We start from the raw sequence: 25,633 nt of genomic DNA, 5'->3' as shown, positions 1-25,633 counted from the left end.
ACCAACGTATAAACGTCTCCTCCCAGGCAGGCTGAACACCGTTCACGCAATGTTCTATCTTCCTCAGCAATGCCATTATACGTTTTTGAAGAGCTGCTGAACCTAAATCATAGTGTTATATTAGTAATTGATATGGAATATTCTAGAATTAAATTTTACTATTATAGAAAAGAGATGGCAAGTACTGGCAAGTTTTCATTAGTTTAATTTGTGTTTATAATCCATCTCGTGCACGGTGGTGAGTAATGGAATAACGATGTATTAGAAGTTCCAAAACTTCTATGTTTATATTAATAATACTAGCTTTCTGGCCCGGCTCCACGCGTGTACAATAAGGGTCTATATAAACTGACAAGAGCTGATGCCAAGTGGTCACATAATTGGTTGCTAACAATTCTTGGAAACTACGGTGTCATGTCTCTTACTGTGAATGTTTTTGTAAAAGCATCCTCTGGCCATGTCCTGACTGGCTGCTTGTAAATTGATATTTTTTTTATTGAAGATGCCGACAGTACCTTATGACCTTCGTCATTCAGATATTTAAGCCACGCCCAACTTTTGTTTATGATAATTGTTTTAGATAATTTCATTTATACAGAAAATCGAGAATCGAAAGCTATAATATAAATGATATCATATATATAATATCATATGATATTCATTACTAATATCAGTCTAATAACTAACGAGTACCACTTTTCGTAAATATTTCTGGTACTCAATCAATTTTTTATAATTCAAATATGACGTTGAGTATACATTAAGTTATTTGTGTAGGTGCAAATAGCAGTGGGGGGGCGCACCGGTGGTGAGCACGGTGGAGGTGTGCGCGATCTCCTGGAACACGGCGTAGTTGGGCAGCAGCGTGTGCGCCGACACGTCGTCCGAGCCGCAGCGCGTGTCGGCCTCCTGGCACAGCAGCGCGAAGCACGACATGGCCACCAGCACCTCCTCCGTGTCGACGGACCACAGGCACATGAAGAACACCACCTGCGACGAGCGCCAGCGCGAATAAACGTGAGGCAGTATTTCATCCTACATTTGCAGGTATCCTGCACTGTATTATCTGTGGTTACATACATATTCTTAATTCAGATGTGTTTTAATATGTCGGATGCGAGTGCATCTGTTTGCTTAGACACAGATTAAAACAGAGTATAGCGATTTTTTTTTATATATAAAATAGGAAGGCGGACGAGCATATGGGCCACCTGATGGTAAGTGGTCACCGAGGCCCTTAGACAATGGCATTGTAAGAAATGTAAACCATCGCTTACATAGCCAATGCGCCACCAACCTTGGGAACTAAGATTGTATATCCCTCGTGCCTGTAATTACACTGGCTCACTCACCCTTCAACCTGGAACACAACAAAATCAAGTACTGCTGTTTTTCGGTGAATATCTGGTGAGTGGGTTGTACCTACCCAGACTAGCTTGCACAAAATCCTACCACCAGTACTACATCAGATTATCTACTCAGAATATTTAATTCCAACTTACCTCCAACTGAATATGCGCCGGTTTGCATAACAGTATCTGTGAGCCGACGTTGGCGTACTCCTTGTGCTTGGCGAGGAACTCGTTCCGGCATGTCAGCACGTCGCGCAGCCAACGCAGCACTTCGCGATAGTTCCCGATCTGTCGCTGGATCAGCTTCTGACTTATGTTGTACAGAACTTGCGAGCTGGAGTGAGGAAATTATATTGGTATAGTAGTAATACGTAACAGTAGTACTGTTTAACAGCACGTAAATATCCCCCCGCTGGGCCCAAGACATCTTAAGTTTTAAAGATTATTTAATTACGGCACTACGTAAAACTACAAAGTATATTATATCCAACTCCATGCAATTCGCTAATAATTCTGTTATATTATGCATTACAAACATTTCTTAATTAATGTATATTTATTTATTTCACTTCCATAGCTCCGATAACAACTTCACCAATATTCAAATTTTTACACGAATTAGCATACAATGACTGATTATTTTGATCTCCACCAATGGTACCATTTTAAGTCAAGGTCAAACTTGTTCATTTCATCTTCACTCCTACCATAGGAGTCAGCTATAGGTGATGTTGATCCAGACTGGCTAGATTCTTAATTAGACAAAACATGACCGGTTATTCTTACCTGAAATCCCAGAAAGTGTCGACCGGCGCTTCAGGGTTCCACATGTGCACCCTATCCGGCCTGTGCAGGGCGAGCAGCGCGTCCATCGCCTCCTGGGATATCTCCTCCATCCCGGTGTGATGAACAAGTGATACGAGCCCGTTGATCAGTTCCATAGTAGACGATTGGATCTCTATCCCCGTACGGCTGCGATTCTATTGGAAATTAAAGTAAAAAAATATTAGTAAGCACAGATAAGATGCGCGTGCGCCTCTAAAGAGATAATCGCAAATTCAAGGTCAAGTTAAGGAACCAGGCAACAAGTCTTCTTATACAGGATTATATGATTCTGAAATGACTCAAGAAATAACTTACACTCAACATGAGCATGGGATCAGCGTGAACTAGTTTCACCAGCAGTAGGAGCAGGTTCCTATACGCTGTCATCTCTTCTGACTTGTTGAATTTCGATTGAACTTCCTTAGACTTTAGTGATAATGATATCATTCGTAATGGCGTGTGGACTTTATAGGCCTGAAAATAGAAAAAAAGCTTTTATTAATTATATTTGAGTGTACTTATTATGGTAGTGTTTTTTTTTAATATATTGATTTAAGCCTTGGTCAGACCACTATATACTTCGTTGCTAATTAATTTTATAACAGTAAGAAATATATATTTATTTGATTTTTATATAATACCTGCGATGCTTTATTCAACGTGTCCGTAAACATTGCCCGTAGTTCCGCAGCTCTCGAGTAGAGCAGCTCAATTTGCGGCCACCACGGCAATCGAGGCTGTTTGATTATCCTGAAAACATTTCATCAAAATTATTGAATCGATACTTGTATAACTATCGTTTAAATTACGATTCACATTAACACTACATGTGAAAAAGGAAATTGAATTGTCTACGCAATATATAAAGTCAATATTTGCATGGAACGCTTGCATGCCGCGGCATACGATTGCTGACTGTATTCGGATATCCGAATGTGGACTTTAACTATTGTATATAGACTCTAATTTCCTTTACCACGTGTAAAATATAAGTCATTGACATTGCAAGAAATATTAACCATTCCTTGCAAGAATCAACGGTAGTCGGCAAGAAACAGGAATAAGAGATCAGTAGAACTCACCTGAGTAGCGAGTCGACGATGACGTAGTGGTAGGAGATGTTGGTGACGAGGTTCAGGCACACCTTGAGCGTGTCGTTGGAGTGCGGCGTGATGCGGAACAGCGACACGAAGCAGTCCGTCAGCAGGTCCAGCTCCGAGTACCCGGGGCACGGCGCGCCGCGAGCGTACGGCTTGTTGGGGTTGAACAGCAGCGACTGCGGGAGGCGCCGTGACATACATACATGCATACATACATACATACATGCATACATACATGCGTTCATAGCGGAGGCACATGGGCTGTCTGGAGGAAGTGGTCCCACCGCCCATAGACATCGGTGCCGTAAGAAATATTAACCATTCCTCAAATTGTCAATGCACCAACCTTGGGAACCAAGACGTTATGTCCCTTGTGCCTACTTTGCTCACTCACTCACATTTCATATCTGAACACAACAATATTAAGCATTGCTCTGACTATTTACAATAATGCTGTTTACAGGCGGCAGAGTAACCAACGCAGACGGACTTGCACTTGGTCCTGTGGCCAAGTACAATACCTACATATTAAGTTACTGTTTGAATAATAATATTAACTTGCATTTTCAACCATCGAATATAAGTAATAAATTACCATGATCAGTCAGGTCAGTCCAGACCGATTTCGGCCTCGGCGGCCAATCTCATGAGAGATTAGCCAACTACGCAGGAGATATTATAGTGCACAAGTGTGTGCGCAAACACAGGTGCACTCTCTATTCCCTAACTCTTATAATCCGATAGGGCGGCAAATCCAACACCATCAGTTCAAGCGCAGGACCAACAGCTTTACGTGCTTTTCGAGGCATGGGAGCGTACATACTTTCAACTTCCAGATTTCCAGGCCTTATATCTAGCCACTAGACCAAAGACGCAGTACACCATTATCATATATAGCGTGTAACAAACATTGACTTACCTTAAGGTCATTAATGACGGATTTGACGAGCACGAAGGTAACGTTGCCGGAGTCAGCTATGTTCAGGTAAGTCGAGGCCTTGCAGAGCTTAACGCACGTCACTATTGCTGCTTCTGTCATCTGCTTCGAATTGTTTTGGGGGCCTGAATATGAACACACATTTTACTTTAAACGAGTGAATATTTCATTGTTTGCTTAGAAATTAGAAAGTCGAGATGGCCCAGTGGTAAGAACGCGTGAATTTTAACCGATGATCGTGGGTTCAAACCCGAGCAAGCACCTCTGAATTTTCATGTGCTTACTTTCTGTTTATAATTCATCTCGTGCTTTTCGGTGAAGGAAAACATCGTGAGGAAACCTGCATGTGTCTAATTTCATCGAAATTAGACACATGCAGGTAGCAGCAGGACGATTAGAGTAGTGTATTCCACCAACCCGCATTGGAACAGCGTGGTGGAATAAGCTCCAAACTTTCTCCTCAAAAAGCGGGGGGAGGCCTTAGCCGAGCAGTGGGACATTTGCAGGCTGTTACTTACTTACTTTGCTTAGAAAATATCGGAAGGTACATTTGCTTGTACATTAAAGTGATAAATAAAAACAAATGTTTTTATTATTTTGAATAAATTGAAATGAAGCGATTGAATTAATTATTACTATATTTTATTAATTCAATTGCGGACAACAAGCGTATAAATTGAAAACAATTTTTATATAAAACATATAATATAAAAATGCTTATTAGGTTGTAACGATATGTTATGTAATTTTTATATGGTAAACAATAAAGTATATTCTATCTATCTATGGCTATTTGAAAGTTACCGAAACTCTCATTCCCTTAGACAACCGCTTCTACCTAATAATTTAAATATGTATAATTCGAATAGGCACGTACGTCGAAATTGTTTTTGCAGGATTTACGACACAATCCGAAATCCACGTTGGCGAAGCCACGGGTTGAGTTAGTAAGAAATAAATTAATAGATATCTGATATGCTTTCTTGTTGCTGAATTAACATTTATTACTGCAGGTTGTTAAGGCGATAACTTCTAATGACGGTAGCATGCGAAAGCGATCCCGTGGCGCTCCTCGTTAAGACGGAAAGGGTACCACTGGTTTTTTAATGGATATTCCGATGTTCGGAGCGTACTCGACGCCTTGGACACCGGCGAGCCCCACATACCCCCCCCCCCCCCACTATACCCGTGGGGCAAGCGCGTAATGCGATTTTCCAACGTTAAAAAAAGACGGTAGCTTCTGGTGGTCACCACGGAGGATGCTATTGGGACCAAAATCTCTTTTAGTCTGTTCTTACTACGCATGCAATTTCTTACAATGCAATGGGGCATTGAATGTAAATCTCATAAACCGGCTCCACGCCCACAATTTAGATATATTTAGAAGATTTTTCGTACGTGAAAATTTGAATGCGTTAATTCTTGGAGAAAGTAAAAGTGTGACTTTTCATAAACTCACTAAGTCCGCGCTTAACAGTGTCTACGAAGTGCTTCTTCTTCGTGTGTCGCGGACTGCACGGCGCCCCGCTGTCAGCGTTCACTATTTCTTCCAGAACTTTCTAGAAATACAAAATAAACAATAACATCCCGCTACAATAAATGTATCTCACAAATTCTAGTGACTATTACTTTATAAATCACTAAAAACTGATATTATTATATATTATTTATTTTTTTATTTTGACCTGTTGGGCTTATGTTATCCCTACTCCTAACATATTAATTATGGGTCAGTAAGAATGTTAGAAATTTCATTGATTTGAGTAATTTATATAATATATGTATATAAATTTGCGCGTGTGACAATAATAAACAATTATATTTAAATTGATCTCAATCGAAGTAAATAGTTATAATAATTTGTATTATATAAATCAAGTGTGTGCAAAATTTCAGCACAATCGGTTGTGTGGAAGTGGTTTTAAAATTAATTAAATGTACAAGCGTGTATTGAAATACAAACTCTATTGCTATACATACAGGATTCAAAATCAATAACATAATCTGCAGCGGCCACATCGCCACCCTCGACTTCTTGTTGTCCGAGAAACTATCTTGTAGGATGTCGAAGAGTGTGGCGCAGCATTTACTTAATTCATCATTAGGCCGGCATTGGACTTCTGCGAATTCCTGCAACATAAAATAATATGTATGTTTTAAAACTGACAGTAGAAAAGGGTCGTATAACACTTGCTTTTTTTTAATAGCTCTTTACTATATACAGCGCACGTACTCACGCTCACATAAGCATGGACATCATATTTGTTCCATTTTATATTTTTTTTTATTTCTTACTTCTCACTTTATACATTTATTTTTCTTTTTTGTTCATATAAACAGGAGTGGAGGCCTGGTGTCTTGTAGAACAGTTTATCTATTGCAAGCACCAGTATTCACACTATTTAGCTGGTATTTAAATGTTTTATGGCAATTGTTAACTTTTTGCAAAGAAATAAATAAAATATTATTATTATTATAGTTCCACAGCTGGGAAATGATCTCTTAGAATTCTCTTTGATTTGCAATTGATTCTATTGGTCGCAGGTTAAGATTGTGAGGACCTGCATATGAAATGAGATGAAATGTCCAAGTACAAGCCCACATTAGAGAAACGAGTAAACACCAACATTTCTGCATAAAATGAGAGGAAGCTTTATCCCAGTAGTGGGGCATTTACTGTTAGACAACTTGCTTTTTATATAAATAATTAACTTAACTATTTACTTGATTTTACTTTATTTTTTTATAGTATAGGTTGGCGAACGATCATATGGGCCACCTGATGGTAAGTGGTCACCAACGACCATAGACATTCCCATTGTAAGAAATGTTAACCATCGCTTACATCGTCAATGCGCCACCAACCTTGGGAACTAAGATGTTATGTTCCTTGTGCCTGTAATTACACTGGCTCACTCACCTTTTAAACCGGAACACAACAATAACAAGTACTACTGTTTTGCGGTAGAATATCTGATGAGTGGGTGGTACCTACCGAGACGGGCTTGCAAAACGCCCTACCACCAGTTTATAATTGCTTTTAAATATTAAAGCTTTATAATAAATACTATTTTTGCAAATTATATCATTCATTTTTAGGGAAACAGACAATGTGATGACACTTATAGCATATTAATGTAAAATAATAAGACATCAGTTAAGTTTCCACAGATAATTATACAATATATAATCTAACCTGCGGGTATGTGTCCATCCAATTCCAGACAGCTTTCTCCAGCGACACAACGAGTACTATACGCGCTGATTTTCTTAACAATTTAAACTTTTGAATAGATTCTGAAATACAATAATGATTTTAAAACATACATATATACGACCTTATATAAAAAGTTATAGTTAGACACTGATTTCTCTCTTTCTGACATTATCGATTTGACATTCGAAAGAAGAAGACACAGCATTGCTTAATTAATCTATTGGTCTTACAACGTTTATAGGGGAGGCCGATAAAATATACTTAAAAAACTATATAAATTCAATGATAACTAATAATTTAAATTTCTTTCTGACAATCGGGAAATATATGGCAACATTTGGTATTGATATATTTGATATTACTTATATTTACCGACTCACCTGTCAAAAGTCGTATAAGCCTCAATATGTCAACATTGACGTGCTGTATCAGCTCTATATCAGTGTAATCGGGGTTTTCTTCTGAGCTAGATGCTAATTCCTAGAAGAAAAAAAAAACGTCAGAACTGTTTCACACAAACGTTACATACAAAACGCCGAGTGGATTTTATTGCCCCCCCTATTACATATAAATTATTATTATTATTTGTTTATTTAAGTAGGACCACCAACAGTATACAATTACACATGAAAAAACAATAATATTACACGTTGAAATTAATATGTTAAATGATCTACTAATTAAAGATAGTCTCAGCATGCACTAAACAATAAATATTATTTACTTATTTAATTTAAAACTTTTTTGACCACCACAATATGTAGTTGGAACAAAAGGCGAACTTAATGCCTCAAGGCATTCTCTGCCAGTCACCCTTTAGACTAAGCAGAAATCCGTGAAGACGGTAATTAGTTATCAAAAATATACATACATACAAATATAATATCAACAAAATAAATACAGAGCTATAATATATATAGTAAAAAAAATTTTTTTTACATTAAATTTGATACAAGCATTAAGAATTGAAATATAAATATATCTAGGCCGACGGACAGATGGGCCACCTGATGGTACGTGGTGACCACCGCTCATACACATTGGTGCCTTAAGAAATATTGACTATTTCTTAAACTTACTCCACCTGCCATTGGATTAGGCTATATAACATACACCTCGAACAAAAACCAGTAGTTTTAAGGCAATACAATACGAACCTGTAATCGTGCGCTTATCTTATTGAAAACTGCATTGAAAAAATTGAGACTGAGAGCGAATAGTACTTTACTCGCTAATTGCCTGAGGAGGGTGCTGTTGACATTGCTCTCGTTTCGGAGATCTGAAACAATTACAATTTCTTATTGACCTGATAATAATAATGAAAATAATTTTCGGCCAGGAGGACATTATTATTTTTGGACACTATTTATATTTTATTATTATTTATATTCCGCAGGACATATACAAGTGCACGCTCTATTCTATCACCCTCATAATCCGATGGGAAGGCAACGCGACACGACAGGATAGAGTTCAAGCGCAGGACCAACGGTTTTACGTGCTTTCCGAGACAGGAGTGTACGCACTTCCAACTTCCAGACTCCGGGCTGCTACTGAGAATCTTCGACGGAATAACCTAATAACTTTTTACTGGCCCGACCTGGGATTGGGATGGGATTTGAACTCAGGACCTCGCGATGTGCGGCCTTATAGCTAGCCACTAGGCACTGGGCAGAGGACGCTGTATAAGACTCGCTTTATCGCAAACTAGGCAAGCAAACTTCGTTTTAGATTCACGTCTTCCAGCCTGAGCCTCAACTTTAATCCATACTTACCGTCAGTTCCATCAATTCTTTCAAAGAAATTGGGGTTAATGGAAGGTATTGGTTATATCTGAATTCAACTTACCAATAAATTGGCAAACTTCTCGCAATAAGATCTTAACGTTCATCGCTTCCTCGTACTTCGCCGTGTCCTTGGGCTGAGAGCTGAGGCATATCTCTAGTGTATCTAAGACTATTACTAAACTATCATGGTAACCCTTCTCCAGCTCCGTTTGAGGTCGGTTGACGCATGTAGTGGTCGTTGGTTGATGCTGAAAAGAAAACAGGAGGATCGAATAGTTTTACCTGTAAAATACGTTTACTAGTGCTAGGGCTTTGCGCAAGCTCGTCTGGGTAGGTACCACCCAATCATCTGATATTCTACCGCAAAACAGCGGTACTTGGTATTGTTGTATTTCGGGTTGAAGGGTGAGTGAGCCAGTGTAATTACAGGCACAAGGAACATAACATCTTAGTTCCCAAGGTTGGTGGCGCATTGGCGATGTAGGCGATGGTTAACATCTTAAAATGCCAATGTCTGAGGGCGTTGGTGACCACTTACCATCAGGAGGCCCATATGCTCGTCCGCCTTCCTATACTATATAAAAAAACGTAAATAACGATTCTTATCAAACGCGCCGCATTGAATCGCTGTGCATTTGTAATTGTACAAGGGAAATTGAAGTATCTACGCAGTATTTAAAGTCCATATTCGCGTACCAAGGAACACAGTCATCTGCAATCGTATGCGCATCCCATGCAAATAAGTATGAACTTTAATAAAAATATGAATTACATAACGACGGTTGGCGTGGTTGGTAGATACTTGTCATTCACGCCGAAGGTTATGGGTTCGATTCCCACCCAGGACAGACATTTGTGTGCATGAACATGTCTGTTTGCCCTGAGTCTGGGTGTAATTATTTATATAAGTATGTATTTACAAAAGAAAAGTAGTATATATAGTATATCAGTTGTCTGGTTTCCATAGTACAAGCTCTGTTTAGTTTGGGATCAGATGGCCGTGTGTGAATAATGTTCCAGGATATTATTATTATAATACAATAGTTCTGTGTTACCTAAATGTGAGATGACGTTCATCTAAACTTTAGACATCTTATATATCAAATGTTTGTTGGTGTATTATTGTTATTATTCGAATTTAGTCTTTGTATATATACACCTATACACTATTAACGTATTGATTGCTTCGTTGGTTTAGTGGATTGAGGTAAGGCCGAAGACCCGGAGGTCCTGGGTTCAATTCGAAGGTCGGGCCAATAAAAAGATACTGGGTTATTCTGTCAGAAAATTCTTAGTAGCAGCCTGGAGTCTGGAAGTTTGAAGTGTGTTCACTCCCGTGCCTCGGAAAGCACGTAAAACCGTTGGTCCTGCGCCTGAACTCTTTCCGGCAATCCGACAGATTGCCGTTCCATCGGATTAGGGAGAGAGTTAGGGAATAGAGTGCACTTGTGTTTGCGCACACTTTTGCACTATAATATCTATTGCGTAGTTGGCTAATCTCTCTTGAGATTGGCCGCCGTGACCGAAATCGGTCTGGAGGACATTATTATTATTATTAACGTATTAATACGTCAACGAGTAACCGACACAGACCTTTGAACTCTAATCTAGATTAATTAACAATGAACTAATTTATACACGGCTTGCGACATTCCAGTTGTAGGATCAGCGAGGATACTGTTTTAGGCCCCCCGCAATAGTTACCTAAACTTTTTTTATGTTACAGGTAGACGGACGTAAATGGGCCACCTGATGTTAAGTGATCACCACCGATATAGACATTTTTGGAAGACAGATTTATTAATTCCGAATGACATGGCAAGCAATGTTTGAAAATTCCATCTTTTGCAGCATTGCATGGACTTCTATGGGTATATGAGACAAATCAACTGGGATATCGCATATTTATTTTAAGGAGGGAGAGAAAATATCCGTGTTCCTCGAAATGTCGAGTTAGGTCGAGCCACTTGGTGCAATATACTACTGCAATGCAGGTTGGTGGAATATACATGTGGCAAAACTTCAGTGAAATTAGACACATGTAGGTTTCCTCACGATGTTTTCCTTGACCATCGAGCGCGAGATGAATTATAAACACAAATTAAGCACATGAAAATTCAGTGGTGCTCGCCCGGGTTTGAACCTACGATCATCGATTAAGATTTATGCGTTCTAACCACTAGGCCATCTCGGCTTAGTCAGAGTAAATATTAAGAAATCTGTTGAAATTGGAGCAGCGTGGTGGAATAAGTTCCAAACCTTCACAAAATGGAGAGGAGGCCTTAGCCCAGCAGTGGGACATTAACAGGCTGTTACTGTACTCTGACTTGACATTTAATATTAGCTTGGAGATCAAAAAACACTACGCCAATAATAGTAACTATCTTTTGAGCCATCAAGTATACATTACAGAAGAGGAGATAGGATACCTAACACCCACACAGATTGGAAGGGCCACTCTCACACGCAGTCAACGCGGGACGAAAATTATTCATTTAACGGATCCACGGATATCGGTGTAAACGCGTATTTAATTGTCGAATGATGCAAATGATAAATAATATATTTATGGAGATAATAAAAAAAACGTTTTGAGGATTAAATATGTTGAACGTCTGGCGTCTGACATAAATAAGGCGCGCTGCGGTGATCCCCGCCAGTGTGACGTTGCTGAAACTAGCCGACAGATAACATTCCTGAGCCTAAACTTTTCTACGAGACTGTACTACTTTGTACCTTATATAACGTTTAAACGCATTGACTTAGAAATTTGAAATTTTGAAACATAGTGGCGTAAAGGGAGAGCGGTTTATTGATCATGGCACATAAGCCTAGAACTCTTGAACGCATTGGCTTAGAAACTTTAAATTTTGTATATTATTTAAATGAATATACTACAGCACCTCTAAAGACACTTCTTCGTAGCAAAGAGAAATTACCAGAAAATATTAGGATCTTCTCGGACCAAACTTCCACACAACAAAGATATCTGAAGAATCTTCAAGAGGAACTCGTCGTCAAAAAGATGGAGAAAGCGAGCTTACTATAAAATATATAAAAGGGATGACACGACACATATAATCTTAATAACGGAAACGTGGATAGCCCCTGACGAACAAGCGCAACGACTTAAAATCGACAACTACACGCACTATTATAATTACAGGACTGATTCAAAAAGAGGTAGTGTATCAGCTTACATTCATAAGAATATAAAACTACTTATATCCATAAGTAATTATTGCCTCCTGGTAAATATAAAGTTAACCTGGTAGCCAAATCGATTCAATATAGGAAGACCTTTTATTACTATAAAGAATTTATTGTAAAAAAAAAACAAAAAGGATGTACAACCTAGTTAACACACAAACAACAAATTTGTGCTCCTCCAAAACTCTATATAGATGGTAAATTTGTAACTAATCTTGTGGAAGTTTGTCAAAAATTTAATGATTAGTTTCCCACAATAGGGACCAAATTAGCAAATGAAATACCAAAGGCATTTCATGACCGCCCCTCTTTTGCCTTACCAAAGCCACTAACTGACGCAATTCACAATCTTTCAGATTTCAGCCAAAACTCAGTTACTGAAATCTTAAAAATATTTTTTTTTTTTTTTTATAGAATAGGAAGGCGGACGAGCATATGGGCCACCTGATGCCAAGTGGTCACCAAACGCCCTTAGACATTGGCATTGTAAGAAATGTTAACCATCGCTTACATCACCAATGCGCCACCAACCTTGGGAACTAAGATGTTATGTCCCTTGTGCCTGTAATTACACTGGCTCACTCACCCTTCAAAACGGAACACAACAATACCAAGTACTGCTGTTTTGCGGTAGAATATCTGATGAGTGGGTGGTACCTACCCAGACGAGCTTGCACAAAGCTCTACCACCAGTAACTTAAATTACTACCTACTACCACCAGTAAGTACTACCACCAGTAAGTAAACTGATAATCTCGATGCAAACTGTAGTACTGGTATAGATGGAATCAACACTAAAGCAATAAAATGTACTAAAAATATAATAGCTAGCCTTTGAGAATGCTTTAATGGAAACAATTCAAAAAAATTATATGTACATAGCACAAACTCCTCAACTAATGGTATTGTCAAGGATTTTATGGATTTAACCGGCCTATCACAAATAAACAAAGTTAATAATGTTTATGGAAAAGTTTTAGACCTAGATTTTACTTACTATAGTTGGTGGTACTTATCTAGACGGGCTTGCACAAACCACCCTGTATATTATTATACACCACCACCACGCCCTACCATCGTGTATATTATTATACCTATTATATTTTTTTTTAAAGTAGTTAGGCGGATGAGCCGGCCAATATAAATAAAACTTATACCAGCTTTAAATTAAGACTTAATCAAGTTATTAGTATTATTGACATTACATGTTTTTGTAAATAAATATATAATTTGATTAATACATACCAATTCATTGACTCTCTGCAATATTTTTGTTAAGCCAGCAATCACCAAAGAGAAGCGATGCAGACTTATCTGAACTAAACATGCTTTGCACTGTTCTTCATTTATACGAGAATGGAGGTTCTGAGCCCCAGTTTTGTATGGTAGCTGCAATTTGTTTTTGTTCTTTTAATATAATAAAAAAAAATAGAATTTTCCTTTACAAAAACTACAATTAATATACAAGTAATACTGTCGAATGATTTTAATATTATAAATAAATAATAAAAGAAGATTATTTAAACGTAAAGGTTATAATTCAAAACGATATATTTAAAAAGTAGCTGCAAATCCCGTAAAAAAAAATCAATGTTGAGAAATTTTGCGTAGGCGTAGAAGTATCGTATTTAAATTGACGAAATCAAAAGTGAATAAAGCAATTGTATGTTTAAAATACGTACGTACTGAAGGGAAATAAAATATGTTAATAAATATTTAGTTAAATACATTTGTTACGAAAATTGGGTGGGTCGAGATAAATAAATTAAAAGATGTAATATTTTAATAGTTACTTGTTCTTCGAATCGGGCAATGAGCGAATTAGCCCATTCTCCAGGTTTCTGCGTTCCCATTTTGTTTGTTTTAAATGTATTTTCAATGAAAATAATTAATAAGCTAGTAGTTTGTGCGATCCATTTTTGTGCTTCGAATTTCGATCGATCAATAAAATATTTCGGTGTGGCCAGGCTTCAGTACCTATCCACCAAAAAAATCGAGATTTGACGGAGATTTTTTTTCCTGCCTGGCGTTTGATACAAAAATAATTTAACTACTAGATTGATCATTAATGGAATAAATTATACTTCAGTCCCCAATATAATATTCTTATATATAGTAAGTAGATTTACTTTTATTATTTTATTTAAAATGTATTTCAAATTAACGTGAAGTTTAAAATTACCGTATACAAAAAGACCAAGGGGCCATGAAACCGCGACTGAGACGCGCAAATTGACAAACTAAGTGATAGTTTGTTTGTTTGTTGCGTATAATGTTGCCATAGTAACTGCATTCCCTGTTTTGGGAGATAAATAATTTTTAGGATTTAATTAAAACGGAATGAGATTATTAAATTTTACTTTTTAATATTTATTATAAAAAAATTTAATTAAAATTTTTTTTGTCTGCCAACTACACCCAAAAACCATTGCATTGTTTGTTTTTGTTTCCGTTATCAATTGTACTTCAGGATATTTATATGGTACTGGATTAGCATTCTAATCAGATGTTGAAATCTAAAACACAATTAAATTATTAATAAAGGATGGTTGCCACATATATTTCTATGTTAACCTCTTGACTCGGAATCTAATAATATTATAAATTCATGAAGAATGTTAAATGATATTGTCGTTAGGAAATTATAAATAGGAGAACGAATAAATTAAAATAACATATTTACATATAACGAAGCACTTTAGGTTATTATTGGACTCCGTATTTATTTGTTTACATTGTCGAAGAGTTGATATTTTTTATCGAAAATTTTTTAGCTGACACTGGCAGCACTAACATGATAAATAATTATAGGTTTGTTAAGAAATAATCGCAAGACCTCCCCGAACATCGAGCGCTACCAAGAAATACCATACCGTGAGAAATAATCACACCATGCATTCCTTGAAGCTAGCACCTGTTGCCAGCGTCGCTGCTTTGTTTCGCAAGACCTCCCGAACATCGAGTGCTACCAAGAATTACCATACCGTGGGGACCATTCAGTGATTCACCGATTTCGTTATAAATATGTAATTCAGACTACAGATCTTCACTTTTTGTTCTGATATCGAACAGACTGTCACGTATTAGAAATTAGAAATAATTAATTGTTAAATTTAATTACTTAAATAAACGTATAAGTTAAATTCGTTCGGTTTCATTCTGCATCCTCAACGGCAGCCCTACGTAATTGGTTATGAATGATAAAAACTGGAAAATCCTATTATCTTTAGGATTTTAATGCAATATAAGGTTCCGTCGTGCTATGGCATAAATAAACATCACTGAGAAACTATATTTAGGGACAAAATAGTCGTACTTACGCGTGAAAACACACGCCGGCAATTTTCTTCTTGATATCGCTTCAACATGAAATAATACGACAATGCATTATTGTATAACATTCGATATTATATAAGGATTGTTTCTCGGCCTTTTCACTGAATTAGAATCGTTTTCTAACATAAAAATAAGCGAAAATTGAATAATAAACACTATGAACGCATCAACTGTCAAGTTTGTATGTATATATATTTCGCTACTTGAGTAGCGAAATATATATATATCTTTCTCATTCCATACTTGTGTGATCCACATTGTGTGATCTTATAAGATAAATTGTATTATATCCTAAACATAACCAATATTATCAATGTGAAAGTGAGTTTGTTTGTTTGTGTACTAATGTAGTAGTATTAACTTTTCAACCGATCATCATGAGATTTTGTATAAACACCAAAACTGGTTACGTGATAAGGGACAAAAGATTTAATAATTTTATCTCTGTCTAAACCATTTGTAACGTTATTTTCGTTCTCTTTCTTGTGTAAGTTAGAAGGAAATCGTCATTGCGTCTATTAGTTTCTATAGTTACGAAAATTACATTCAAAAGACGATTATTGTGTAGTACATATATTAATATTCTACTAACCAGTAGAATATTAATTTTAAGTGTTTACTCGTAAGTAGAACATTTCATTGATTATGAATAAAATAGAAAATATAATTAGCTGAAAACAAATATTCTAATTTTTTATAATTAATCTAAATAATTGCTTACCATAAACTAAAAAACTTTATTTAAACATATAAAATATTAATGGTTATTTTTCATAAAAAGTTTTTTAAGTCAACTTACTAGAAAAGTAATTAAAGCTAACCATTGCAAATTATGTTTAACTTAGAAGCGTAAATAGCATAATATAAAAAATGGATTATAACTATATTTAAGTACTTAAAAATTTAAAAAAACGCACCGAACCCACAATCTTTTTTTTTTTGTTAAGTTTAACTAGCTATGATAGATATATTTTTATGAGTACCAACATTAATCTTATAAAGTGCCATAACAATTTACAATATTGACAATTTGATTATTTGACATAGCATGACAAATGACAATTGATTATTTGACAATTTGTTTTGTGATTGTCGTTAAGTGTCGCCGATTTGTTTAAACAAATTAATATTTAATTCAATTGTGTTAGTATCAACTGAGGAATAAACTTAACAATACCTTCCTAAACCAATATGATGGTAAGTTGTTAAAATTCTTATTGTTTTATTTTTTATTTTTACTTATACCGGGGGCGTATCCTATTAGATTCCAACAATATTTTTACGCTATAAATCTTTCAGTAAGAATATTTTGCAAACAACTTTTCATATTTCGGTCGGAAAGGTATTTGTAATGATATGAAAACAGAAATGAATGGTGAAAGAAGTTTTTACCGGGATTAGAAATCGTGACGTGGAGTTAGTGTTTTTTTTGTTTTGTGTTAACGCGATAGTTTACGCTATCAGTAATTACTTCAAGGCGATAAAGGATTATTAGTTTGAGAATAATTCTGATGTATTTAGTCATGAATATATTAAAAATATATATATTTTGTATTAAAAAAAAAAAAAAAACTGAAAGTAGTTTTTATACAATATAATTAAGTCAAGTCAAAATGAAACAAAAGCTGTTCCATTGTTAGTTATAAAAACAATATATGAAAATTAAGAAGCATAAGTAGTATATGTAATTATATTTGTATATTTACAACATAATTCTTCAGTTAATCTAAGTTTAAGAACTATTTAAGACTACTGTAGTGTTATATGAATTTGGTTCAAGCATATCTGTAGCCAATTCTAATTAATATTACATTTATATAAACTGTACATCATTGTTTGACAAGTACAGACTATGTAAAAGTGAATTTTATATCATTTTTTTTTTCTTATAGAATTTCTTATAGAAACGCCCATAAACATTGGCATTGTAAGAAATGTAAACCATCACTTACATCACCAATGCGCCACCAACCTTGGAAACTAAGATGTTATGTCCCTTGTGCATGTAATTGCACTGGCTTACTTGTACCAACTACTGCTGTTTGGTAGTAGAATAACTGATGAGTGGGTAGTACCTACCTAAACATGTTTGTACAAAGCCCTACCACCATAAAATTAATAGATTACAATATTTAAACAAAACATTAAATATTGCATGCTAAGTATCAGAAATTGGCTAATTCTACTTTATATGTTCAAGATCTTTGTAAGCCCACTTACACAATAAAGAATATTTGAATTTGATAATTTGTGAGGTACATAATGTAACTTTGTAAGTTGGAATCTTGCAATTAATGTAAACAATTATTTCCCATTGTTGACGGGGCTCTGATGGTGTTTCATAGTTGCAATTTCTATGGTAAAAATGAGTTAATATCAACTAGTTATTTTACAGTTCTATTATAAGTATTTATTTCCACTAACTATGATAATGTAATATTTCCAGGATTGTGTAGAAGAAAGCAACCATGATCCCCTGTTGGTGCCCATATCAACACCCTCCAGCGGTGACATCAAACCGGAAAAGAAGAAACCGAATGAGAATGTCTCTCAGCTGATGCTGATAATAGCTTATTGGTTGGTATGATATTGTATATATATATATAAGTCTGATATCTGTCAGTTAAACAGTCGAATGATAGTGTGGTTAATAAATCTCGAATTTTAATTTCATAAATGCGGCATTTATATTTATAATTCAATTTGTGATCGGTGCTGAAGAATCACATTGTGATGTATGAATCATGTCTGCAACATGTGTATTCACCAGCCCCTTGGATCAGCATGGTGGAATCCAAACCACCCCATGAGAAGAGGCTCATTTATAATTATTTTGTATAAGAAGTGGAACATTAATTATATAGAAGTAAATAATCATAAAATAACGAACTTAAGGACATTTCATCAAGACATGTAACAAACAATTCAAATTAGTTACTTCTGCCTTTAAAATAACAAATGCCACAGTAACTGAACGCAATAAGTTGGATAAACAAAAGGTTTCCGTGACAGCTACGATATACGATTGTCCACAAATAATCTCTATATATAAATATATATAAATATATTTTATTATTTTTGTTTTTAGGTTTATATTTCCGACACTCTAAGCAAAAAGGAAAAAGTAAAATTCACTGTACACATGAAGACAACGCTACCGGAGTTCAAAAGGCGGAGTATTTCGTTGTGAGACAGCACGAGGAGTTTTATTTATTTATATACTCTTTATTGCACACCAATATAGACAAAAATAATAGGAGTAAAACAAAAACAAAGAAAAGAAAAATGTACAATAGGCGGCCTTATCGCTAAAACAGCGATCTCATCCAGGCAACCTTTGGTAGAGGAGAGAGATAGGATGGTAGGGGTGTACAAATTATTTAATACATAAAAAAAAAATAGATACAATATATATATGTATATATACGATACATAAATAAATATTCCATAAATATATAATTATATAATAATATAATATACATACACATTATAAATATATACATTTACATACTATAGATACTTACATAATAAATAAAATATTTAATTGCAGTATTTCTTCATGAAGCAAGATAGTGCTCTTTTATCATTTTTTTAAAAAAAGTAATAGTTGGTGCACGTCTTGCTTCTAGTGGAAGAGAGTTCCAAAGACGAATTGAATGGACTGTAAATGAGTCACTATAAAAAGATGTTGTATGAGGTGGTATTTTTAAAATCAAATTCTCTTCAGAACGAAGATTATGGCTATGTGAAGAACTAAGAAATTGAAAACGTTCTTTTAGATATGAAGGAGAAGACGGATTGAACAGAATACAGTACAGAAGTTGAAGGATGTGAGTATTCCTGCGAAACCGGATTGCGAGTTTGTCTGGCTGCATGACAGATACGAGGAGAATGAAGAGTATGCTGGTTATAATTTGAGTTTTATTTATCTGTGGTTTTTTACGTTTTGAATTTAATACCGGTAGGTGGACTGACAAATGACACTGTAAGGAAAATGAATTCATACAACGTCAACGTGACCACCGACCATGGTAACTTAGGTGTTATGTCCTTAATGCCCGTAGTCACACTGGCTCACTCACCCTTCACACTGGAACATAAAAATACAGTGTCGTTATTCAATGGATACAGACGCTTGCCCAGCAATATAAAGTGGTGAGCAAATATCACTGAATTTTCATGCACTTATATATATATATATATATATTTGAGTTTATAATTTATCGCTTAATCGTCGCTGAAGGAAAACATTGTGAGGAAACCTGTGTCGGATTGTAGTAGTGTAGTGGAATAAACTCCAAACCTCCTCCTCAAAAGGAAAGGAGGTCTTTGTTCAACAGCAAGACATTTACAGGCTTGCAGGTGAATAGGTCACCTTCACTCATAGACACTGGCACTGATAGCGGGGAAATACCGGGATTATCCAGTGGCGGACATAGGCATTGCACAAAATCCTAGATATACGAGGTATTTTTATTTTATATTGAATAGGAAGGCGGACGAGCATAGGGGCCACCTGATGGTAAGTGGCCACCAACGCCCATAGACATTGGCATTGTAAGAAATGTTAACCATCGCTTACATCACCAATGCGCCACCAACCTTGGGAACTAAGATGTTATGTCCCTTGTGCCTGTAATTACACTGGCTCAGTCACCCTTCAAACCGGAACACAACAACACCAAGTACTGCTGTTTTGCGGTAGAATATCTGATGAGTGGGTGGTACCTACCCAGACGAGCTTGCACAAAGCTTTACCATCAGTAGTTAGTGTTGAAATAATTCTCGTAATAAATGTACAGGTCCGGTCGATGACCATGACGACGGACGAGATCTACCTCGGGGCGATGGTGAGGGATTTGAACGACTTCTTCGAGCAGGAGACGGCGTTCTTGCAGGAGTACTATTCGCATTTGAAGGAGGCCGTCGCCAAGGTCGACAGGATGACCTCCAAACATAAGGGTGAGTACTCACCGTAACAAAACATTTCGATAGAATCAGTGAAGGACCATCAGAAGTAAACTTGCAATACCAAGTTTACGACTACACAAATTAAATAAGGAGAATTCAAGCTCCCGGACGGGCAAATAAAAAGTTTTTTTTTGTCGAAAATCCTCAGTAGCAATCTGGAATCTGGAAATTTGTACCGTGCCTCGGAAAGCACGTAAAGTTGGTCCTGCACCTGAACCGTTTCCATTCGTCTCGGATTACCGTACCGAGTAGGTGAATAAATAGTGCATCTGTCTTATGTACACACTTGAGCACTATAATATCTCCTGCGCAGTTGACTAATCTCTCTTGAGATTGACCGCCGTAGCCGAAATCTGTCATATCGCCATCATCATCATCATTAACCATATATTTCCGAATATTATTCAATTCTCAGACAATTCAGAAAGCCGAGATGGCCCCAGTGGTAAGAACGCGGGAATCCTAACCGATGATCGTTTTTTAACTTATATTTTTTAACTTTACAAATTTTAAAATACAATACAGTAATAAAAAATAATTACATTTTTTTTTTAGATAATAATATTTATCAATAACAATTTTAAAATTTAATTTAATTTAAATAGTTTTTTAACATTATATTTAATATTTTATTATTATAATTAAGTAATAAGTAGCTATCAATAATCTTTTCAGAAAATCGAAGGTCGAATGACTTCGGACCAGGATTTGAAGTTGGCGGACACGCTCCGGTATTACATGCGGGACGCGCACGCAGCCAAGGCCGTGCTCGTGCGGAGACTGAGGTGGGAGACTCGGATACTTTTGTTTATTTCAACGAATAAGACATTACGTCTCAGCTCCTATGGTTGGTGGCGCTTTGATGATATAAGGGACGATTTAGATATCTTACAGTGCCGATGTCTATTGGCGGTGACAATGTCCTTACGAGAGTCCTACCAGTCTTTACGAGACTCCGATTTAAAATTGGATTTAAAATTTTTCTTTTTTTTAAGTTGTAAAATAGATAGTAAATAACAAATGAATAATATATATATAGGCCTCTGCATCTTTGACAGATGATTTAAGCGGCATCGCGAAGGCACTTGCGTTCATGACTGAAAAGACCAATGCGAGAGAGGATCCTCCGGCCGCACTTCCGACAAGTGTATGCGCCCCCAGATGGGCGGGGGTTTGAAGCCCGCTCATAACGCCTAGTGCGTTTTTCTTTTAGTAATTTAAACCAGTCATTGTCATGCTTTGATTGACCTTCGTGAGTAAGGCGTCGCCACTTGGCACGGTCCTCTGCCAGTTCCTCCCATCGATTGCTAGGGATGTTAAACGCAACCATATCACGCTTAGCGCAATCTTTGTAACGGAGCATAGGCCGCCCAACAGACCTCTTTGCATCCACAACCTCTCCCAGTAGTATTCGCCTTGGAAGACGGGTCTGCTCCATTCGATGCACGTGTCCCAGCCACCGTAACCGTTTTTTTTTGAGAGTGGCCATGATGCTAGGCAGCTGTGCCTCGCCTAGAACAGACTCTTTTGTCACGCGATCCTGCCATGTGATGCCCAGAATGTTCCGAAGACAACGCAAGTGAAATGTGTTTAGTCGGCGTTCTTGTTTTGCGTACGTTGTCCACGTTTCTGCTCCATACAAGAGTGTGCTTAGGACACATGATTGGTAAACAAGCATTTTCGTTTTTACCGTAAGGTGTCTGTTATCCCAAGCCCTTGAACAGAGCCTCCCGAACGTAGAGGCTGCTTTGCCGATGCGGAAGTCGATCTCTGCATCAAGCGAGAGATTGCTCGACAAATGCGACCCAAGGTAGCAAAATTTGTTAACCACCTGTAAAGGTGCGCCGTTAAGCAAGATGACTGGTTGCTCTAAACATCCTTGCGCTAAAATAACGGACTTCTTGCAGTTTATGGACACTGAAAAGAGGTCGCACGCTCTGGCAAATTTGTCCATTAGACTCTGAAGTTCAGCTTGGTCATGAGCAACGAAGGCAGCGTCGTCAGCGAAGAGGAGACTATCTACAAATAGGTCCTCCATGTAGCGTTTGGACTTGAGCATTAAGATGTTGTACAGCCTACCATCGGTTCGCGTGTGTAAGTGGACGCCTTGCTGTTCATCTCCAAAAGCAACCTTCAGAAGCACTGAGAAGAATATTCCGAACAAGGTGGGGGCCAGTGCACAACCTTGACGAACACCACGGCGTACGTCGAATGGCGTGGATGCGTTGCCATTGTGTAGGACGGTGACTTCCATACCTTCGTGGAACGATTGCACTATCCTTAGGAGTTTTGGGGGGCATCCAATTCTGACAAGAACCGAGTACAACCCCTCTCTGCTCACGTAGTCAAAATCCTTATTTAGGTCTACAAATGCAATGACTAGGGGGGTATGTTGCTCCCTACACTTTTCTTGTAGCTGTCTGAGTGAAAATATCATGTCGACAGTTGACCGTTGGGACCTAAAACCACATTGTGCCTCAGGGTATACGCGGTCGGCGAGCCTTTGTAGTTTGCCTAAAATGGCCCTGGCAAAGGCTTTACCGACGATGCTAAGAAGAGATATTCCGCGGTAACAGTTGCAGTCGCCACGATCGCCTTTGCCTTTATAAAGAGTGACGATGTTAGCATCTCGCATATCCTGAGGGACGTAGTTTTCTTCCCAGCACTTAGCCAGGTGGTTATGAAGGATGGGCAAGAGGCACTCAAGCTTGACGACTTCGGTGACAACATCGTCTTTTCCGGGGCTCTTTCCGCATTTGAGCTTCTTGACGGCCAGATAAAGTTCCTCTACTGTGGGTGCAACGTCTAGCTCGTGCCAAGTTGCCAGATTCGGGACAAGCTCCATTGCTTCTGGCTGAATATCCACTGGGCACGAGTAGAGCCCCTTGAAGTATTCTACCCATCTTGCCATCTGACGGGTGCTGTCTGTTATAACAGAACCGTCGGTTTCCTTGAGAGGTGCCGTCTTTTTTGGAGTAGGTCCAAGAGCTCTTTTGATGCCCGCGTACACCCCGCCAATATCCCCCGCGATTGCGCACGCTTGGATGCTTTGGCAAAGCTCTGTCCAATACGCATTTACAAAGAAGCGCGTGCTACGCTGGAGTGAGGCTTTTGCCTTCGTGAGATCTTTACGCGTCGCATCGCAAGGGTTAAGGCGAAAATTTAAAGCGGCTTGGCGTTTCGAGTCAATCAAGGGAAGTAAGTGCTCCTCGTTTTCTTGAAACCAGTCGTAAGATTTTGCCTTTTGATAGCCAAAAATCTTGCCTGCAGTGTCAGTGAGAAGAGACTTGACTTTTTCCCATTCGACTCGCGCTGATGCCGTACTATCCCAAGTTGCAACTTCTTCGCGGACGAGTTCCCCAAATGACTCCACTACTTCCATGTCACGAGTCTTGAAAAGATTTATCTTTTTTCGACCGGGTGGCTTGGAAGAATGGACTCTTCTAGGGACAAGTCGAACTTTAGTAGCAACGAGGCTGTGATCGGTGTCACAATCGGCACTGTGAAACGCCCGCGTGTGGAGCGTTTCCCGTAGATCCCTCCTTCTTGTAAGAGCAAGGTCTAATTGGTGCCAGTGTTTAGATCGAGGGTGCATCCACGAGACTTTCCGCATCATTTTGCCTTTAAAAAAGGTGTTGGTAACACACAGCTGGTGCCTTGAGCAAAACTCCAACAGTCGTTGTCCGTTGTCGTTAAGCTTGCCTATGCCGTGTGCACCGAGGCATTCAGGCCAGGCTGATGTGCCCTGACCGACGCGGGCATTAAAGTCACCCAAAATATGCAGTCTGTCAGTTGGATTCACCCTGCGCACTGTCTCATCGAGCTGGCCGTAAAATAGATCCTTGGTCTCAAGTTTTGAACTAAGCGTCGGTGCGTAAGCGGAAATTAGCGTGACAAAGCCGCTTTTTGTGTTTAGACGCAAGACCATAATCCGCTCAGAAACGCCTTCTATGGCGTTGATGAGATGGTTTCGAACCGCGAAACCTACACCGTGCTCTCGTGTTTCCAAGGAACTCTTGCCCTTCCAGTAAAAAGTATAGTTAGCTTCACGCAAAGACCCTTCGTCTTCAGTTCTGGTCTCTTGTAAGGCTACAATATCGATATTGAGCCTTTTGAGCTCCACGTCGATACTGTAAGTTTTGCGCAGTTTTTGGGCGCAATCGGAGCTTCCGTAGGTGTTCGGGAAGCCTGTCCTCATCGTTCGGACATTCCATGTCGCAAAGCGCATGTAAGCAGCGTTGGTGTGGGTTTTGAGATTTTTGTTTCTTTGAGCAGGTGGTTAATGTCACAGCGTCAACGTCTAGCTGTAAGGCTTGTGTTCCGTTCACCCAGGCGGAACAAGTTAACGCTGAGGCGGATCAGTACCTTATTGATCGGGGGCTGCCCGACTTAAAGCAGGCGGTAACTGATCAATGGATCTACGATGGATCCTCCTACTGTCAAGAGTGGCCCCTGGCGTCCGCACTTACGCCTATTCGTGCTGACTTATAACCGGTGACTGCCACTCTCCGTGTTGTTTTCCACCTGCAAGACAGGTGAGCGAAGTGTCCTCTCCGTGGATGCTGCTACGCCTGGGCCAGGCGACTTTATGGCAACACGGGCTTGCCCAGTACCCATGCCACCCTCTCCTCCTCCCCAGCAGGATCCGCAGGAATGACGAGTCAATACGTGTGGTGCTGGTTTGGCCGCAGGTGACTGGCTTACGCCTAAACGGAGGCACCGCTCCGGGTTTAATATTAGTTTTCCTTCTTCTTTGGCGTGACGCTGGGATAATTTTGGGAAACAACGTATCAAGGAGAGGGGTGAGGATACTGTGATCACGGAAGATACAGGAATGTGACACTGGTAGCTAGAGCAGTCCGGGGTCGCGTACCCGTAGTGATTCCACCCAGCTATCG

General features: G+C 38.2%; 3 protein-coding genes across 8 annotated transcripts in view; 2 read left to right on the top strand and 1 right to left on the bottom strand.

Moving 5' to 3' along the window:
• The window catches only part of LOC126778769 (neurofibromin-like), a 76,559-nt gene extending 62,073 nt beyond the window's left edge, over nucleotides 1–14,486 (bottom strand). For 2 of the 3 annotated variants that reach the window (XM_050502400.1, XM_050502401.1), the window contains exons 1-16: nucleotides 14,222–14,485; nucleotides 13,674–13,817; nucleotides 9,280–9,466; nucleotides 8,589–8,710; nucleotides 7,812–7,911; nucleotides 7,411–7,511; nucleotides 6,195–6,344; nucleotides 5,674–5,773; nucleotides 4,197–4,339; nucleotides 3,260–3,453; nucleotides 2,819–2,927; nucleotides 2,493–2,651; nucleotides 2,139–2,332; nucleotides 1,503–1,686; nucleotides 804–990; nucleotides 3–102 (exon numbers count right to left, since the gene is read on the bottom strand). In XM_050502400.1, the coding sequence (XP_050358357.1) occupies nucleotides 3–102; nucleotides 804–990; nucleotides 1,503–1,686; nucleotides 2,139–2,332; nucleotides 2,493–2,651; nucleotides 2,819–2,927; nucleotides 3,260–3,453; nucleotides 4,197–4,339; nucleotides 5,674–5,773; nucleotides 6,195–6,344; nucleotides 7,411–7,511; nucleotides 7,812–7,911; nucleotides 8,589–8,710; nucleotides 9,280–9,466; nucleotides 13,674–13,817; nucleotides 14,222–14,281 (2,234 nt within the window). In that variant the 5' untranslated portion in view covers nucleotides 14,282–14,485. Of the gene's footprint in view, nucleotides 1–2; nucleotides 103–803; nucleotides 991–1,502; nucleotides 1,687–2,138; nucleotides 2,333–2,492; nucleotides 2,652–2,818; nucleotides 2,928–3,259; nucleotides 3,454–4,196; nucleotides 4,340–5,673; nucleotides 5,774–6,194; nucleotides 6,345–7,410; nucleotides 7,512–7,811; nucleotides 7,912–8,588; nucleotides 8,711–9,279; nucleotides 9,467–13,673; nucleotides 13,818–14,221 lie in introns of all 3 variants that reach the window. The other variant, XM_050502402.1, reaches the window with a different exon arrangement.
• The window catches only part of LOC126778942 (fatty acyl-CoA reductase wat-like), a 280,657-nt gene that overhangs the window by 245,055 nt on the left and 9,969 nt on the right, over nucleotides 1–25,633 (top strand). The gene's annotated exons all lie outside the window — the stretch shown is intronic.
• The window catches only part of LOC126778846 (fatty acyl-CoA reductase wat-like), a 49,010-nt gene continuing 40,241 nt past the window's right edge, over nucleotides 16,865–25,633 (top strand). The window contains exons 1-8 of one of the 4 annotated variants that reach the window (XR_007670239.1): nucleotides 16,865–16,961; nucleotides 18,211–18,341; nucleotides 18,853–19,125; nucleotides 19,315–19,461; nucleotides 19,544–19,594; nucleotides 19,730–19,919; nucleotides 20,567–20,726; nucleotides 21,411–21,520. The gene's annotated coding sequence lies outside the window, so the exon portion shown is untranslated. Of the gene's footprint in view, nucleotides 16,962–18,210; nucleotides 18,342–18,852; nucleotides 19,126–19,314; nucleotides 19,595–19,729; nucleotides 19,920–20,566; nucleotides 20,727–21,410; nucleotides 21,521–25,633 lie in introns of all 4 variants that reach the window. The other 3 variants (XR_007670240.1, XR_007670238.1, XM_050502554.1) reach the window with 3 other exon arrangements.

The sequence above is a fragment of the Nymphalis io genome, chromosome 27 (genome assembly GCF_905147045.1).
Source record: "Nymphalis io chromosome 27, ilAglIoxx1.1, whole genome shotgun sequence".
Taxonomy (NCBI): domain Eukaryota; kingdom Metazoa; phylum Arthropoda; class Insecta; order Lepidoptera; family Nymphalidae; genus Nymphalis; species Nymphalis io.
The sequence above is the reverse complement of the archived record's forward strand: the minus strand, read 5'-3'. Positions and strand labels throughout refer to the sequence as shown.